Raw genomic sequence first — 19,917 nt, forward strand, 5'->3', positions numbered from 1 at the left:
TTTCCTGCCAGAAAATATTTCCTCCTTTGTTATAGTGATGGTGTTTCTCTGAAACTACTGTTTGCTTTGTCAGCAAAACGTCCACTAGTGCTCCTCTGCATCTCTGTTGTTACCACTGATTGTGGCATCCATCGCAACCCTGATAGCTGTTCTGGTCCCCAGGACATTTTGTTTTGCATAGTTTTGTTATCCTTTTAATGCATTTCTTCCCAATTGTACACCGTTTAATGCACATCAGCTTGCAAAACTGCTGTGCTTCCAAACTGCAGATTACATTCATGGAACACTAGCAAAAAATGAACAAGAAAATATAGCCAGGGTGGAAAGAGGAGATATAATGGTCCTTGCCGTTGAATTAGCACTCACAGAGAGCAACCCTGGCCATTGTGATTATCTGCAAGAGATGGGACTTGAAGCATAATTCTTCCCAGACAGATCACGGTTACTCAGAACCACAGTCAAAGGGCTGATGCTTCAGACCACTACCACTTCCCTGACCACATGAAGAATAGTCATTAAAGTGCTGGGAAGAAAACCTCTGCTTTCTCAAAGAAATCCAATAATTTATCTTGGACTCATGTTAGCAAAAAAAAAATAGGTAATTTACAAGGCCAAACTACATAATCCATTATTCAGGAATGAAACTAGGGCAGGCGGTATCTAATGCAGGTGTGTGTGTGATTTTTCATCCCTGTGGCTCCCTGGGTGAGCAAAAGTCAAGTGGCATCACTTTTGTTCAAACTGTTTGGCTAAAATAACTAAATAAATTACCATCTCCTCTGCTTTTTCCAAGATTTGAGGAGTCATTGGTGCAGGAGATTCTCTGCTGTGTTTTCCAGCAGTGTTAGGGTAGCTTAGGCCAGTGCTACTCAAAGTGGTGGTTTGTGGAGCAGTGCCACTTCATAAACTGGCCCTGTGGGCTGCTGGTCCACAGTGAGAAAGAAAGAAAGAAAGAAAGAAAGAAAGAAAGAAAGAAAGCCAATGGGCACAAACGTGGTGCTTCCAGTCCCTGGTACATTGCAGAGGTGGAAATTCTCGTCCCCCACCCCCATCAAATGGCATGGAAAGCACTAGCTTAGGCAATTTGGGGGTAATTTTCCCATTCATAAAAGCATGCTTTAAGATGAGAGCTTGGTTTGGGAATTTTGAGGGTGACCTGGAGGATTTGGGGGTAGAAATAATGGAGTTGGGCCATATTATAACCCACACATTCTTTACCCTTGCTTTGCACAAGCAAACAAAAGCAAGTTTGGTCCTTTGAAAGAAAAATCGTGCTGCGATCTGGTATGCACTCCTGATCCAGATTGGGCCCTGTCACTGCTGTGTGCCTACAAAAGGTGTGGTTTGCAGTAAATAACACCTTCAGAGGCAAGTAGCACACAGTGAGAGATTTTTGCTGGAACACTCCTTTTAGAATGAAGCAGGTTAAATATAATGGTATCTGTAAGGTATTACTTTTGGAAGTGATGGGGGCATAATATCATTTAAATAAATACATTTACATGCTTTAGCTTATGTATGTATAAATATTTTTGTTGTAAATATTTTAATAAATGAATAATAAATGTTTTGAAAAAAGCATTATTTAAATGAGTAACTATTTTGATTACTTTTAAAACAGAGTGATTATTTTGAGATTTGGGTCTATTTTCTGCTCTCTCTCTCTCTGTCTGTGTTTGTGTGTGTTTAAAAATAAATGCATTATTCCAAAACATGTTTGTCTGGTATTATTTTACTACCTCATAAAGTATTGCATCACACAAGTAACCATGAAGGTATTACTTTGAGTAAGCAAGAAGTAACATCCACACATTACTTTTGAAAAGTAACATTTCAGGCTCTGAAGACTCTGATATGCATTGGGAACCCATTCTGAGACAAGGCTTTCAAAGCAGCAATTTTAGTTAGGAGAGTGATGTGGGCTTCAGTCCAGATCAAAGTTTTATGCCTCTTTTCCCCTTCAAATAAAAGTGGCCCAGTTGAGCACACTTTTACAAAAGTGTGGCTAATGTAGCAGGGGCCTTCACCTCCATATTCCAAAGGATGCTGCCAGTCATCCAAAAACATAATGAAGTCTTCGAAAATTATACCACTTATTTCCTTATATGTGAACAAATCCAACACAGCCCCAAAGCTTGTAGCATTGTTTGTTGTTTTTTTTAAAGTAATTCATTGCATATAACATTTAAAATTACTTCATGGCTATTACTTACTCCCCCAGTTTTGGGTGGTTAGTAATTACATACAAACTTTTACAGTGGGCCCTTGGTATCCACTGGGGTTTGGTTCCAGGACCACCCTCACCCCCCTGTGGATACCAAAATCCATGGATGCCCAAATCCCATTACATACAATGGCATAATAAAATGGTCTCCCTTGTATAAAATGGCAAAATCAAGATTTGCTTTCTGGATTTTATTTTTTTAAAAAAAAAATTGAAGTCATGGATGGTTGAATCTGGGGATGGTTGAATCCGTGGATAAAGAGAGCCAACTATACATTACTTTTGAATCTGGTTTTAAAATTTGACAAGATAACCTTCTGTTTTCATCCGATACCTGAAAAGTGCCCACCAGTAACATGTGAAAATAAGTAATAAATGACACTATGTTATATGTTGGAAGTGTTATCATTAGCTCCGCTTTACCCAGACAGTAAGAGTGCTGAAAGTAGCACTATTTATAGTGCATTCCTTCCAAGCACTTCACAGCCCACTCCAGGGCTCAGCGCATGCAGCAGGTTCCCATTCTTTCCTTCTGTTCATTCAGAGACTATTGCAGTTTACCTCCACCTCATGTTAACAGTACATTCAAACTCTTTTCCAGGAAACTGGACTGTCTGGTTCGCGTATTTATTTATTTACATTGTGCACTTTAGTCCAAGTAGACTACAAGATCATGTTCAAAGATGGCAGGCAAGTCTAGAAAAGAATGGAGATAGGTTCCACTGCTGGTGCTATGAACTCACAGATTGCAGGTAGCAACCCAGTAACTCAGATCTCGACCATGGCAATGATTTCTCCAGCCATCCCTAAGGTGAGAGACAGGGTAGAGGAAGAAAGACAGCACATGACATACCATATGGATATTTTTAAGCAATTCAAGCTACAGGCAGAAATTAGAATTAGAAAATAAGAGAGATGACATCTCTCCATGTTTCTTTGCTTCCTTCCTCTTGCTAATGTAGAATATGTTTTGCCTGCAGAAGCTATTCTTCTTGTTGTGTGCCATCAAGTTGTTTCTGAGCTGAAGTAATGTTCTCTGATGTCACCTGTATACCATGGGGCAATATATGATACTTCACCAAGGGGACTGATGTTGGTGAGGAAATGCATAGTGCAATGTTTACATATACTATGGTTGACCCTCCATATTTGTGGCTTTGATGTTTGCATATTTGATTATTTGTGGATTTGATTAATATGCTCTCTCTTGGAACCTCTATGTTCTCCAGTATGCCTCTGCCAGATACTGGCCACACTGGAGGACATAGAGATTCCCAGAGTAAACACTTCTCTAGGCATTTTTAGGTTCTCCAACACAGTTCTGTGGTCAGTTTCCAGCAGATGTGGTCCACAGAGTTGTGCTGGAAGACCTACAGATTCCTAGATAAGTGTCCTCTCAGGTTTAAAAAAAATGATGTGTTTTTAATGTGAAGTCAAAGGCTTTCATGGCCGGTATCCATAGTTTTTGTATGGGTTTTTCAGGCTCTGTGGCCATGTTCTAGAAGAGTTTATACCTGACGTTTTGCCAGCATCTGTGGCTGGCATCTTCAGAGATGTCCTTAACCCCAGGAGGTTAAGGCCTACTGTATATACTGTATATACTATGGCCTGTTACAGACAGCCAAAATAAAGCTGCTTCGAGTCACAGTGGAGGTATGGTGTTTCAATGATGCATGCATCCTAAGAGTCCAGAAGCCACACCAAAGCTACGCTCCAGTCCTTAGGGCTGGAGCATGGCTTTGGTGCGACTTCTGGACTCTTAGGACGCATGCATAATTGAAACATCATACCTCCACTGTGACTCGAAGCAGCTTTATTTTGACTGTCTGTAACAGGCCTCTGTCTTGCTAATCTGAACTAAAGGAAGTCTCCAAGGTGCTGATCCTCATGCCCCAAATGCATTCAAGACCCTGAAAAACTCCTTTAAAGGCATACTAAAACCAAGAGCAGATTCAGTGTTGCCACACTGAAAAATTAATGCAGTCTAACACCACTTTAACTATCATGGCTCCACCCTATAAAATACTGGGATTTATAGTTCATTGTGTTACAGCAGATAAGCTGCTGTAACATGACACTGAAAGTCTGTGTTTCTCCAGCCCTCCTTCCCCATCATCCCAATGCTGATGCTGCTAATAAACCTGTAACTAGACATAGGATGAAGAGAAAACAGGACTGAGTGGGATTTTAAAAGACTGTGTAAAAAGGAATTTCATTGTATGAGGCTTTGTTAAATGAGGTGTTTGTGCAAGCCAATGATCATAGTTTGTATGCACATGCTTTTCACACAAGTACATAAACAGAAGAGTGTGCTCAAAAGATCACCAGTTGTATACCATTTGAAATATCGTGTTCATTGAAGCAAAACATTATTACTGGGAAACAGCAATCACTGTCATGAACTCAGACTTCCCATCTGGGATTTCAAGCACCCACATGGGCTGAAATCACTGGAAGATGGAACTGGCTCAGCTCTTACTTCAGAGAATATGATAAACAGGTTGTTAGATAGGCTGATATCAGGAAAGAAAGATTATATCGGACAAGTAGATGGCTGGTTGGTAAGTGGATTGATGAAACAAAGACAAAGTCAATGAAAGGCAAGCCCAGCTCCTTACCAGGTTTCCAAGCCGCTTGAGCCTGCAGAAGCTCTCTTGAGACAGATTATGTCATCAATAATTTCATCAGTCAGCAAATCTAGTGAGGAAGGAAGAAAGCAATAGCAATGTAAAACAGTGTACAATTCTATGTATTAACATTCTTATTTCTAACAATCCACACTGAGTCATTTGTCAACATACAGCAGTTTCTAAAGAATGCAAAGAACAGAAGCCAGACTGCAAAGAGTTGAGTGTGGTGGTTCAAAAGAAAGCAAACCAGATAAGTCAGAGTAGGTGCAACACTCCAGACATTTGGAAGCAGAAGTTGTTGGACTGCAGCAGCCAATATTCATAACCAACATCACCAATAATGAGGGATGATGGCAGTCACAGTCAAAAAAACACCTGAAGGGCCACCTGTTTCCCATCCCAGAATTAGAGTATGAGAAAGAATCCAATACCTATATTGTGGTGATACCTTTGTTAAGCCAGCCAAAAGAGTGCAAAAATCTGACTAAGTTTTTCAATACCTTTAGGAAAGTTGAGGTGAAAGGTGTAACATGCCTACATGTTAGGTTAAGGTAAGGAAGGGATTTCAGACTCTCAAAATGGGTTCAACAGGGATTAGGCTTCATTCTTATTAGCCAAAATTTAGGATCATTCAAGACATCATACTTCCCATTACTATGTGCAGATGTGAGAGCTGGACAGTGAAAAAACCTTATAGAAAGAAAATCAACAAACACATTTGAGAGGTGGTGCTAGAGAAGTGTGCTGAGGATATTGTGGATGGATAAAAAAAGACAAACAGATCGAGCCTGAACTCTCTTTGGAAGCCAAGATGACTAAGGTGAGGCTGTCATACTTTGGACACATCATGAGAAGGGATTGCTCACTAGGAAAGGCAATAATGCTAGGAAAGGTGGAGAGCAACAGAAAGAGAGGAAGACTACATGAGATATGAATAGATTCAATCAAAGAAACCATGGCCTTGAGTCTGCAGGACCTCAGTAAAGCAACTGAGGACAGAGGGGCTTGGAGGTATCTCATTCACAGGCACGCCATGAGTCAAAGTCGACTCAAAGGCAGTTAACAACAACGAAGTATGGGCTGCTCATAGGCTTGCTAGGAACAGGAAAAGTAATAAAAGACAATCATCTTTCATTCTCCATTTTGAAACAACCCCCATCCCTGTAAACTCAAAATTGTGTCTATCCAGAGCAAATCCTACCTGGTCCTACAGTAGTACAGTGCCCTCCACATGTTGTTGGACTGTAACTCCCAGTGGCTTTAGCTTTAGATAGTCAGTAATGAGGAAAACTGGGAGCTATGGTCCAACAACATCTGGATGGCTGCATAACTCCCACCATTTTTTTAGGAAGGCTTTATAATGTCAAGGCTGGAGATGGTTTTAATTCCCAGATTAGGCAAATCAAAACAAGAGAAGCCGGAGTGATGTAGATTTTTGGCTGGAGGGAAAGGATCTTCAGAAAAGAAAACACCATCTTAAGTTTCAGATTCTTATTCTCCAGTGCAGCGTCTCACTACTGGAAAAGTAAATACAGGATACCTGCAATGTAGGACCTGCCTCAGTGGCACAACAACATAACTTTAAGCTCACAGATATGGGAGAGGGAGAGGAGAGGTCTATAGGAGTTACTTCTGTTCTCCATAGTAGTAACATTCAAGGACATAACCAGGTTAGTCTGCATCAGTATGCAAAGGGATCTTGTAGCACCTTTCAGACTAACTGAGAGAAAGGCATTTGTGGCATTAGCTTTCATAAACTGGCCTTATGAAACTGGTCAATGCTGTCAGCCAGAGTGGCAAGAATATGTACACGTCAATGCCTCCAATACTGAGGCAGAGCATCAGGGAGAAACACTCTGCTCCAACATCACAGATAGAGATAGTCCTTTTGATCCATTATCCTATCAAGGACTCCATTCTTATATGTAAACTGAGCTTCCAGGAAAACTGCAACCAATTATAGTCTTTTAGGAAAAACGGGGGGAAAAAACTTCATTTCAAGGCCTGCACAGACCAGGATCAACCCTGGTTGATACTTGGATGGGAATCCATCAGTGCATACCAGGTGCTGTAGGCTATATTTCAGATGGAGGAACTGGCAAAACCACCTCTGAGTATGCCCTAAGAAATTTATGGGGCCACCATAAGTTGACAGACAACTTGGAGGCATGCAACACACACACATGGAGCCTTGGTCCTCTTTTTCATTCTTAGCCGAGAGGACAGCCAAGACACGGTCAGTATGGACATTGAAGCCAAAGTCCTATTGGCACATTGTTCTGACATGACTATGGAGATTATCACATTGATTTTATAATGCCTTATCCCTGATGGGATAAAGGCATCTGGAATCCTGTGCTGACAGAAAGGCAGGAAATTAATTAACTAACAAATTACATTTATATAATTATCAACAGTTACTTAACTATAAATAGTTCAATGGCAGAATTGTTACAAAGGAAAAGGCATTCCACCCCAACATTAGGAAGAACTTCTTGACAGTAAGATTAGTTCAACAGTGAAACATGTTTCCTTGGAGTGTGGTGAAGTCTCCTCCTTTGGAGGTTTTTAAATGGAAGCTGGATGGCCATCTGTCAGGGCTGCTTTCATTGTGTATTCCCCCATATCAGGGGATTGCACTGGAGTACCCTTGTGGGACCTTCCAACTCCATGATTCTATGGACCTTATCACATGGGAGAGAAGCACCCAAATCCCGTAGATAAACGGGATTTAAACCTGTGAATATCTAACAAGACCCCTGTTTTCAGATGTCACACAAATTTGCAATTATTCCAGCATTAACCTGGGCAGAAAGCCTCAAAATCCCAAAGTTAAAAAGCAGCGTGATTTTACAGCTTTCTGCATGGGTTAATGTCAAAATCGCCCAACATGACTGAAAACAATCCCGCTTTTGCGGGATATTCACAGGAGTTAAACCTGGTTTATCCATGGGATTTGGGCACTTTGCCTTCCGTGTGATTCTATACTACAGGATTTAAGGAGACAGGATGATGGGAATGTTTACACTGCTGATGAAGATCTTTCGAAACAGCTTTATAGTTACCAGGAGTACTTGTCAGTAGAATCCTATTTCTGTAACAAACCTACTCAAAGACTAGAATTAACATTTACCTTTTTTATGTGGATTACAGCCAGTTTGCATGGCAGTTGATACATCAGTGTGGATTACAGATTCCATCCCACAACCTGAATTTATGCTTTAAGCACTTATAGTTTTAAAAAAAACCTGGAACTGTGTTCTACTGCATTTTTGTAATGACTATTTCTGCATCAGTTCCTGGTACAAGATATTCTGTGACTTCTTTCCCCTTTCTTTTCATGTAAGCCTTGCTAGGTTCTGCATAGGGTTTTCTTTCTTCAGGTATAATTGGTTATTGACACATTCTTTATTTTGATGTTTTTCTATTTTATTAGGCTCAGATTCTCTTTTATTTTATTTATTGTTTTTTCTTTTTTATTGATGGTCCTGTTTTGTTGGAGTATTATTATTATTATTATTATTATTATTATTATTATTATTATTATACTTTATTTATATAGCGCTGTAGTTTACACAGGAGTATCTTTCCTCACCACCACTGTACAAGCCTAGACAAAGTGAAACCACTAGCATTTTATATCAACAAAATTCCTTACTTTGGAGTAGGATGTTTTCTTTGGTCACTGTCTCTCCATCACGGGGTTTGCCAGAACAAAGCAACCTACAGGTTTGCTACACCCAGCCCTGAGGTTGCATCTCATAGCCTAGGTCTTTGCACCTCTCTTACCAAGGCAAGCCATGCTGCATAGGTTCTTTGTTTGACTGTGTTGGTCAGCACACCAGGAGCGACTGTTGATCTGGAAGATGCCATATTCGGAGCTGCCATCTGAATTGTTGGTCACAGTGGCTGAGTCGAACCCACTTGCAAAGTATGCCAAGCAGACCCCTAAGGGGAGAAATTGATCCACAGGTTAAGCGCATGTGATGGTTTACTTCAGAAAGAAGCTCAAGGGACAGAAAATCTTGTCATATGAGAGTCATCTTGCAGAAACATTAGTGGATCTCCTCTGTAATATCTGCTGTTCTGGAAGAAGAAAAAATAGAGATTGAAGTCTCTTTGGCCAAGACTAGATTTGCAATTGATGAGGCTTTTCAGTGGGCAAACCAGGAAGAAGTGTGTGTGTGTGTGTGTGTGTGTGTGTGCATGTATCCTATATGGAGTTAGAACAGGAATCTGTACTTCGAGAGGGAATAGGGCATTAGTGGGATGTCTTCTACACATCCACAAGTTCACTATTCAAGCACAGATTCTCACAGAGGAGGGGAAAAAAGACATCCTGTTATTCTCAGCTTCCCTCGGATATAAAGTTTCTAGTCCTCATGAGTTTACCATCTTAATTTTTTTTTAATGCTTCTCTCAAATTTCCTTTTCCTGGAGACAGAGCACATGGGTAGTAGCATAGACAGAAAATAGGTGTTTCTGGATAGAGGACAGGAACTGAGTAAGGAGTCTCACCCTGCACCTAACAGAAGATCTGGCCTAGGGCACCCTGCCACCAACTTCCACTTTTCCCCTACCCTCAAAATTTGGAGTGTGCTGACTGGCTTACATGCTACACTGCTGTTGTCAAAGACTGAATTGAGCTTTTTTCTGTGTTCTGAGATAACTTTGTACATTTTCCTGCAATGCGGTATTTAATTGTGCATTCCAGCTATCCAGGAAACACCTAACAAATCCATCTGTCTCTACTCTGAGTCACTTGTTCAACATCCAAAGCCCAGCAAGCATTTTTATGCTACCAGCATTTGCATGGCAATGAGAGAGTATCTGTGTCATGTTTAGAGTATTCAAAGTGTGCCATCATCTTCAAATCTACAGTAGTCCTGGGGTACATCTACACTGTAGAAATAATGCAGTTTGACACTACTTTAACTGCCATGGCTCCATCCTACAGAATCCTTGGATTTGTGATTTAGTGAGGCACTAACATTGTTTGGCAGGGAAAACTAAAGACTTTGTAAAACTACAGCTCCCACGATTCCATAGGCTGAAGCTACCACATTTAAAATGGTGTCAAACAGCATTACTTCTAAGTGTAAATGTATCCCTGGTTTGAGGGGAAAGGTGGGATGATGATGATGATGATGATGATGATGACGACGATGATGATGATGATGATGATGATGATAGTAATACAACAATCATACCTTTAGAACCATACTGTATATCCATTTAATATACTGTATATCCTATTGCAGATAGGCCAGTTCAAAGTACTGGCACCCATCTATAAAACTATAATTGCTTCAATCTTCAAGTACCCAAGCAAAAAACTATTCTGATATTAATCCTCCTGAAGGTCAAACCCATCTCCTGTTCTTCAGGTGGAGGGCATTTTCAACTCTGACACATAGACTGTGGATCTTCCTACTCAGAAATGATCTCTGCTATTTTTCTTTTCTAGCAAATATTTTTTCATAGCTTTGTAGGGTTCTCAGGTAGGGCCACACTACCATTTGGCAAAGTGAGGCAGCTTCTTCTGGTGGCATGTCATGAAAAGACAGCAAAACTACTTCTTGGTTGTTGTTTCTTTTTACTGTCAGGTGTGGGAAGAGGAGTTTGCGGGGTTTTCTTGTTCATCTGGTTGAACAACTTGGCTGGCTTCAGGAACTGTACATCTAGAATTGGGTAACATTTGTCACTTCACCCCAAGACAGCACAACATTTTGACCTGGCCTCATTTTTAGCTGTTTTAGATCCCATGGTGCTGTTTTAAATTATTGTGTGTTTGGGGTTGATGCATCTGTGTGCTTTTTGCATTTTATATGTTTTTATCCAAACCTACCCTGGAATCATTTTGATGACTGGTAGTTTGTGTGTGTGTGTATATATATATATACATATATTTCTTGAATGTATGGAGCCATTAAAGGATGGTTGGAAAGACAGATAAGAATGCAAGGACAGCTCTGCTGAATCTGACCCAGACTTATCTAGGTCTGCATCAATTTTTCACAAATGAAATGCACCCAGGAAACTCACAGGCAGGATATAACTGAGCAATATCTGCTTCTTGCTGTCATTTTCCAGTATTTAGGAGTAAGCTGCTTATAGCCATATCAAGACTATTAGCCACTGAGATCCTGCAGAAATTTGTCCAATCCCTTTGTAAAATCATCTAAGCTAATGGTTTCACCACACCTTGTAGCAGTGAATTTTAAAGATCATTTACGGGCATTGTATAAGTACTTGGCTTTTGTATACTGCATTTCCCACTTTTTAACTTCATTGGATGAACCTGGATTCTAGTGATTCCAGGAGATGAAGGTGAGAGGCAAAGGAAGAGGAAAGAGGAGGAAAATGTCCCGCTTCACTAAGAGTTCATTGACTTTACACAATTAGAGTGCTTTGATCCACCTTAATTGCCATGGTTCAATCCTATGGAATCCTGAGATTTATCGTCAGGTGAGGAATCTAAAATTCTGTAGTGCAGTCCCTTGAACTCCAGCATTATGGTTCTCTGGCAGAGAATTTTAAGTTGTCTCACAAAACCACAGATTCCAAGATTTCATAGCATGGAGCAGGACAATTAAGATGGTATGAAACTGATACAATTATTTAGTGTGGATATTCCCCAAAGGTACATTGCAGTGGCATCACTAGGGGGTTGGTGTCAGCCAGTGAGGTAACTCATGGTGTCACCCCCTTCCCCTTGTCTTCTTTCCATACCACACCATACATAATCCTTCATAATATTTTTTGTATTAATGATACTCCTAAATCATATTTCCTATCACTGAATGTAATACCAATAGTTGTGTGACATAAACAACTAGCAAAATTAAGATTGTACCATTCAGTTACAATATCATATTCACAGCCTAAATGCATTTACATGTACATAGTTTTATGTGGCTAAAGTGAACATTTGGTCAGATGTGATGTTTTTAAAGAACATTTTAAAAGAATTTTAAAAATAATTATAAATAATTTTAAATGTATTTTTAAAAAACTGAGGCTCCCACTGAGCTTTATCCCCCTCACACTATCTCTTCTGGTGCACTCCAACATTTTAAAGGAATGCAGATAAATGCAACAGCCTGTTTCTGCCCAAATGTAGATGTTTGGGGAGCAGTGGTGTCACTCCCCTTTAGGGTGTCACATAGTGTGGCTTGCAACCTCCACCTAGTTATGCCCCTGGTACTCTGTGAGATCAGGATAGAGGCAAGATCTGAATTGGAGCCTTGCCTACTTATAAATCACTATCTTAGACCGTGTCCTGTTTCAACTGCCTTGCATACAATCTTTATACATGAAAATCTCTTTCCGCAGCCTAGAACGACAATTGAAAGTAGGAGACTGGTCATTGGGAGGCACTTCAGTTTCTACCCACACGCCTGCTTAGAGCTTTCAACAAACCTCTCCTAATAGAAGTGGGCCAGTCCAAATAGCCAAATAGCTTTATTATTTCCTGCAAAATGAAGCAAGCCAACTGAATACCACTCATGAGTGAGGTACTCACAGTCAGCCAAGCTGTAGCCCTGGTGCCCGTCCATTCCCCAACGTTTCAGTATCGATGCCAGCTCACAACGGCTGAAGATCTTGCCAGAGACTTTTCCCACCAGGCAGGCCACCACAGGTAACAGCACCTGAAACGGCTTCATCTATCCACAGTGGCTTCGTCCTGCTGTCCCTCTTCCCAAATAGGAGGGAGAAGGCACTTGCTCAGGCTGACCAGGTCTGCAAAGAGGAAAGGAAACTCTTAAGAGCAAGGGAGGGGAATGCCCATGGGTCAACTAGGGGCCTACCCTAGCTGACAGATAGGTAGAATCTGTCATACAGTGTGTCCAATGGACACCTTTCCCCCATTCTGAATCCTCTCCCTTCATTATGATTCTTGGGGTGGGGGAAATTCCCCAGACCACTGATAGCCTTTGCAGCTGGAAAGACAAACAGTGGTGGGGAGGAAACCCACTTTTCCCTGGTTGGAGAAAACATTAGATTCAACTTTGCTTCCCTCGCCTTCCTATTTGGGAAGGCAGACTACTGGAGAACAGAGGATCTCCATGTCACCTTCAGCCATCCGTCAGTATTCCACTTTGCCTTCCTCACTTTTCAAAACACTCATATGAATGGTCTGATAATGGCCGTTATTTGGGGTGGGAAATGCTTAATGTGGTTGCTGAGGATATTTGCAAAGATACTGGAGAATGGGATTCTCTTTTAATAAGGGCTAGTACTCCAACCAAGAGCCAGCATGGTGTAGTAGTTTGCTGCAAATTTGGAGATGAGGGTTCAATTTCTCGCTCAGCCTTGGAGACCCATCAGGTGACTGTCAGCAAGTCACACACTTTCAGCCCCAGAAAACCCCAATATAGATTTACCTTAGGACTGCCATAAATTGGAAATGACTTAAAGACTTAAATGACTTAAATTACTCAGTCCTCCCTAACCTGGTGGCCTTTCAGAGTTTTGGACTACAGCTCCCATAAGCCCTAGCAAGCAAGGTCAATGGGGAGGCATTTTGAGAGTTCTAGTCCAAAACATCCAGAAGGCCCCAGGTTGGAAAAGGCTAGCTATTCCTTCATATGGAACCAGAGCAGATCTTCCCAGCATCGTAGCTAGGTCCTTTTCTCTAGCCAAACTATGACCCAATGAATCTCAGAAAGACTGATCTGTAGCAGGCACTGACCTTCACCTGGAATAGCTCAATGGCATTTCCAGGTAATATTGCAGAAAGAAGATAGGAAGATAATTAATTTGTTTGTGATGTGGTGCTGAAGAAGAGTGCTGAGGATTCTGTGGACAGCCAAAAAGACAAACAAATGAGTCCTAGAGCAGATCAAGCCAGAAATCTCCCTGGAAGCCAAGATGACAAGCCAAGAGGCAGTTGTACTTAGATATACCATGAGAAGATACAACTCATTGGAAAAAAACAATAATGCTAGGAAAGGTGGAGAGAAGTAGAAAGAGAGGAAGGCCACATGCTAGATGGATGGACTCTATTAAGGAAGTCACAGGTATGGATTTACAGGAACTAAGCAGACCAGTGGAGGACAGGGACCTTGGAGATGTCTCATCCACAGGGTTGCCATGGGCACAACAACAACAACAACTTTCTGAGCATAGTACTAACTGAAATAGGGCTAGACTCAAGTGTTTCAGCACCTGGGAGAGCAACCACTAAGCCTAATATGGGCCCTGTTCAAAGTCTACATTATGCACATAGTTTTCTCATGTTTGTTGACCTGTACACATGTCAGATGACTGTCACTCTCCAGCATACACAAAGGCACTTCATTAACTCACTTACTTTTTCAGTCCATCACCATGATTGATAAAAGTAAATCCTCAAATGGTATCCCAATCAGTAAAATGGCAGAGAGAGCATATCAGATCCCAGAGCTTGGAAATGTTACTTTTGTGGACTACAGTTCCTAGAATCTCTGCGCCAATAAAGGCAATGCCAACAATGACTGGGACATTCAGGGAACTATAGCCCCCAAAAGTAATGTTGTTGTTGTTGTTGTTGTTGCATACCTTCAAGTCATTTCTAACTTATGGTAAACCTGAGGTGAACCTATCATGGGATTTTCTGTGGTTGAGAAGGTGTGACTTGCCCAAGGTCACCCCATGGGTTTTCATGGCCAAGTGGGGAATTGAACCCTGATCACCAGAATCCTAGTCCTTCACTCAAGCCTCTACTCCATGCTGGCTCTCACCAGCTAATGGTCAACAAATAGTGGATTTACTTGAGCTTGTGGCCATTCTACATGTCTGTACCTACAGATACGTGAGTGGCTGGCTGCATAGCAGTTGCATACAGATATATAAAGTTTTCTTCCATACACAATTGTACACCTGCTTAAGAAATTATCTTCCACATTTCAGAGAGAACCACTAAGTCACTTTGGGCAAGTCACATATTCTCAGCTCCAGAAAATCCTGTGATAGGGTCACCTTAGGGTCACTTGAAGATACATAACAACAACAAAAGCATTTTGTTGCAGCTATGTAGCAACAAATTCTAAATATCTCATGAAAATACAGTTAAAATAGAATCATACTAATATAATTGTGTATGGTGAAAGAGACCACAGTCAAATCATTACCACCTACAGCGTATGAGTTGCATGAAGCCTTGCAGGAACCTTTTCTTATTTTACCAGTTTATCTCTTGTAGTAAATTCATTTACTTCAGATCAAAGATTGGAAATGACTGGCCTTAACGCTCTGGAACTCTCTTCTCAAAGAAGTGAGACTGGCACCCTCTCTATTTTCTTTTTGCAGATTTTTCTGCCTCAACGTACAGTTGATGAGTGACTATGGGCCCAAACAGAAAGGCCAAAATAAAGCTGCTTCGGGTCACTTTGGAGGGATGCTGTTTAAATGTTGTATGTGACCTAAGAGGCCAGAAGCCACCCCAAAGCCATGCTCTAGTCCCAAGGACTAGTGTGCAGCTTTGGCACAGCTTCTGGACTCTTAAGATGTATGTGTCATTTAAACAGCATATCTCCAAAGTGATGTGAAGCAGCTTTACTTTGACCTGTCTGTTCAGGTCTTATATAAGGCCTGTCTCACCTAAATAATGTGCTACTAATTGTTGTGCTGGTGTGTGTTTGTGTGCGTGATGTATGTTCTAAACTGTTTTTTTTTAATTGTTTAATCTTGTTTTCATTTTTATTTATCTTGTGAATTTGTAATGATGCCTTTGCAATTTGTTGTAAGTCACTTTGAGACCAAAACTGAGGAAAAGGCAGGAAAGGCTAATAACAACAATCATTGTTTGTCTTATGTAAATAAGACTCAAATACATTACATCTTAACCTGGTAGATTCACACTGTAACTGGGAAGTAACACCAAAGGTTTTACTTTGGGTATGCCAAGTCTAGAGCTCCAGAGTTCTTATGGGTGGAACAGAGGATCCCACATTGTCTTTAACTCCTACCTGAACCCCAGGACCAAAACAATTTTTTAAATCAGCTCAGCAAGACTTACCTGCCAACACATCCCATCCAAAGGTGACTCTATATCTAGCTTCTAGAACTTCAGCAATAAGGTCGTCCTGTGATGTCATAGCCTGTGACTACCACAAGAGGATCAGGCCTTGTGTCTCACAGCTAACCCAAGACATCCAGCTATCTGAAGCAGAGACTCAATGACACTCACTTTTGTCCTGTTTTACCCTCGGGAAGCTAGCCAAACTCCCAGTCTGAACCCTCAATATCTCAAGCAGGGCATGAGAGAGTTCAGGCTCACCAAGGCATCTATAGAGAAACAGTGGTCATCTAATCCAGGCCAGGTCCTTCACGAGTCAGTAGTCAATTCAGAAAAGTAGTCTAAAGTCCAAAAGAATCATCAGAGTCCAGGCTATTAGGAACAGGCAATCAATCTAGGAATGTGGCATTTCTCCCAAAGAAGATGGATGGTTGTAAGCCACACTGGACCAAGACAGGTGTTGGGATATTCAGGTCCAGGTCTCGCAGCTGCTCCCTGTTAGCATTATCTTATTTAAATGCTGGGAGTGTCAGCACTGTTTTCTTTCCTGGCATCTCTCTGAAAGCATAGGCACTGGTAAGTTTATCTCTTCATCTGAAGTTTGTGGCTGTCATGAACTTGGAACTCAGCCCCTGTAATGGCTGCAGACTCACCTCCTGGGACTGCTAGAGTTGCTACAGTCCTGGCATGTCCCCTAGGCTCTCAGGCTCTCCATCAGGGCCTTCAGAATCAAAGGACATGCCAGGATCCTGAAGGCAGGGCATGACAACTATAACTACCTGCCTCCAAAGCTAGGGCACTATTCAAACACTAGGATACTGGCCTAATTTGGCAGAGACATTCCTAAGTAATCCTCTACTGTCCCACTTTTTAAGCTGCTTTTAAAATGACCAGTTTCTCACTCTTCTTCCCCCTTTCCCTTTCCTCTTGGCTTACTCTAGTTGCTGCAAACTGAGTTCAAAGTGCAAAAGTAGTTTTCATTTTATTTTAACTTGAGTGAAAGGGGAGAGGAGAGGTGATGACAGTGTCTTGCCATTCCCATTAGTTCAGGCAAAAGCAAACTGCTGCAGCCTTTGCTGGCTTGTGTATTCTTGTTGTTGTTCTTGCATGCCTTCAATTCATCTCCAACTTACGGTGACTATAAAGTTACTCTATATCATGGGGTTTTCTTGGCAAGTTTTTTCAGAGGACGGCTGCCATTGCCATCCTCCGAGGCTGAGAGAGTGTGACTTGTCCAAGGTCATCTAGTGGGTTTACATGGCCAAGTCAGGATTCGAACTCTGATCTCCCAGTGTCCTCGTCCAATGCTCAAACCACTACACCACATTAATAACCTCTGTCATCTTGATCACTGTCATGATTCTAGGCTGCATCAATAGAAGTATAGTGTCTAGATCAAGGGAAGTAATAATGCTACTCTATTCTGCTTTGGTCAGGCCTCACTTGAAATACTGAGTCCAGTTCTGGGCACCACAATTCAAGAAGGAGCATGTCCAAATGGCGAAGGGTCTGGAAACCATGCCCTATGAGAAGGGACTAAGGAAACTGGGTATTTTTAGTCTGGAGAAGAGAAGGTTAGGAGGTGATAAAATAGCCTTGTTTAAATATCTCAAGGGTTGTCATACTGAAAATGGAGAAAGTTTTCTGTTTTCTGAAGCTCCAGAGAATAGGACCCAGAGCAGTGGATTCAAACTACAGAAAAAGAGATTCCACCTAAATTTTGGGAAGAACTTCCTGACAGTAAGAGCTGTTGAACTGTGAAACACACTCCCTTGGAGTGTTGTTGTCTCCTTTTTTAAAACAGAGGCTGCATGGCCATCTGCCAGGGGCACTTTGATTTATATCTTTTTGCCTGGCAGGAGGTTGGACTAGTTGGCCCTTGAAGTCTCTTGCAACTATGATTCTATGATGTTGCTTGTCCCAGTTTTCATCTGTGAAATGGTGGATGATATGCATTAGTTTCTGAGTTCCTCTGCACCACTATGCTTCACTATTCTAAGTGATGCTAAAGCCATCAAATCTATAATTCTATTTTCAACTTCCTACTCTCATGTAAAGCAAAAGCAGGCAGGAATGGGGGACTCTTATTTTCTACACGCAAAACAGCTGTGTAAATTAAATGACCATGATTAGGATGTGAATGCATATTGTAAAAGGCATCTGTGCTATAAGGATCTAAACTATTAATAGGCTTTAATGAGCCATGATTTCTCTGCAAACTTGCAAAGGAATTGTGGATGACTTTCAAAAGCCAAGATTACTAAATTACCTTTCTCTGCCGAAACACAGAATGTCTGTATGGTGTCAGCATGTTTGTTAGCACATTTGAAAATGTTTATGCACCAAAAGTGAGTCTTGTTGTGGCACACAAAGAGTGCATGTCTAGAAAGGTTTCCTTGAATATATGTACATTGTTTTAGTATGATTGTGAAGTGTTGGGGTTTTGCAGGATTCCATTAAATCCTTTTCTTTGGAGGCCTACACTGAATTTCTAAATGCTTAGCTGCAATGCTAGAAACCTGAGAACTGAAGTAAAATTTCATTGGGGTAAAAGAGTTCTTATTTTCAAGGGGATGTGCCCTCATTTGCCCTATATTTACTACATCTATGCAAAACAGTATGTATCTAGAACTTGTTTTAACTTTCTATTCTATATTGCAAAGAGAATTAGAAGCAGAGATTGGAAATGTTACTTTTGCAAAGTAGCTCCCAGAATCCCCCATCCAGCCTGGCCAGTTTTAGTCCAAAAAAAGGAACATTGTCAAACTCCAGTCAATAGCAAGGCTAATGTATATGTAGGGGCAAGGTCAAAGGGCAATCCCACCCATCTCTGTATTTTCAGTCTGCCTGTGAATCTGGCAGTGAGTACATACACAAAGTGTGGGCGAAGTGTAGCCCCATAGGTCTTGTGGGGCTACCACTCCCATCAGGCCCAGCTCACACAGCCAGTGATGAGGAATGCTGGAAGTTGCAATTGAACAACATCTGGAGGGCTGCATGTACAGCAGGGTGGCCAGTCCCTCAAATGGCTACAAGCATATGCTTGGTAGATGAGAAGTTCTTTGGCCATTTGACAGCAGGTGAGTTCTAGGCCCTGGCATCTTGCCCACTGTGCAGGCAGTTACACAACTGGGAAATCCTGTGTAATTAAACTGGCATATATTTATTAGTATTTGGGTGGAAGACTGCCAAGGAATTTCAGATTGCACTGTCGCTTTCTTAGAACATTAAGTAAGGCTCAAGGAACATGTCTTAACATTTTGGGAAGGGTAGCAGGTTGAAACATTCCTTCAGAAACACTAACAAACACAGGATCAGTCCAGAAGAGAACCTGGCACTGCCATGTCCGTCATCACTGCACAAAGAACTTGGGGAAATTGTTTTGAGACTACAATTCTCAGAATCCCCAAACTATCTGAGAGGTTCTGGGAACCGCAGCCCAACACATGAAGAGGACTATACATACTAAAATCTGCCCTTCACACTCTTCTGCTAAGTGCTGAAATGACAACCTGGCTTGCACCCTTACTAGTGCAAATGAAGGAGAAAACAGTCAGCATTCAAGATACTTGGGAGCTTCTCTTCACTACAAGATTGGCTGGAGGCATCTTCAATTAGAATATTTCATTGGATTCAGTGAATCACCAATGTGGCCAAGATTTAACTATGAGCTGTAAAAGCTTATTGACAGATAGCCCAATGGGAGATCTAGAGATTATTCTTTACTGCCACCTGCGCCATGTCCTGAAGGCACAACCTCCCTTCTACATGTAGCATCCCCAATTAGCAATGATGAGAAAGGTACCCCCCACAAGACCCAAAGGAGTTCTTTGCAATCACAGGGACCTAATTGTATTAACCAAAATCGAAAAACAATCAGTACAAAGTCCCAGTCAATGTACAGTTTCAGGGCATTCTGCTCATTCTGCTTCCGTTAACTTCCCAGAAACTGGGAGTAGCAGGGAGTTACACAGGATGCAAAGTGAGAGCCATTGTGGTATAGAAGAAATATGTTGGACTCAGACTGGGGAGCTCCATGTTCAACAGCCTTGTTGAGTCAT

At 41.4% G+C, this 19,917-nt stretch overlaps 1 protein-coding gene across 1 annotated transcript; it reads right to left on the minus strand.

The window, feature by feature from the left end:
* Positions 1-2,850: 2,850 nt before the first annotated feature.
* On the minus strand, positions 2,851-16,255 carry LOC121923937 (sperm acrosome membrane-associated protein 3-like). The gene is made up of 5 exons (XM_042454890.1): positions 16,118-16,255; positions 12,380-12,597; positions 8,644-8,802; positions 4,843-4,921; positions 2,851-3,030 (listed from the first exon to the last, which is right to left on the minus strand). The coding sequence occupies exons 2-5, from the start codon at positions 12,519-12,521 to the stop codon at positions 2,964-2,966; spliced, it is 447 nt and encodes a 148-aa protein (XP_042310824.1). The 5' UTR covers positions 12,522-12,597; positions 16,118-16,255; the 3' UTR covers positions 2,851-2,963.
* Positions 16,256-19,917: the final 3,662 nt, after the last annotated feature.

The sequence above is a fragment of the Sceloporus undulatus genome, chromosome 2, assembly GCF_019175285.1.
Source record: "Sceloporus undulatus isolate JIND9_A2432 ecotype Alabama chromosome 2, SceUnd_v1.1, whole genome shotgun sequence".
In the NCBI taxonomy this organism is placed as follows: domain Eukaryota; kingdom Metazoa; phylum Chordata; class Lepidosauria; order Squamata; family Phrynosomatidae; genus Sceloporus; species Sceloporus undulatus.

What these genes read in the sequence shown, in the direction of transcription:
- LOC121923937 (XM_042454890.1), bottom strand. Translation starts at nt 12,521, where the DNA reads ATGAAGCCGTTTCAGGTGCTGTTACCTGTGGTGGCCTGCCTGGTGGGA. An exon ending in GGGCTACAGCTTGGCTGACT is followed by an intron (nt 8,803 to 12,379) that starts GTGAGTACCTCA and finishes TTCTCCCCTTAG; the next exon opens with GGGTCTGCTTGGCATACTTT. An exon ending in TCAAGCGGCTTGGAAACCTG is followed by an intron (nt 3,031 to 4,842) that starts GTAAGGAGCTGG and finishes CTCTCACCTTAG; the next exon opens with GGATGGCTGGAGAAATCATT.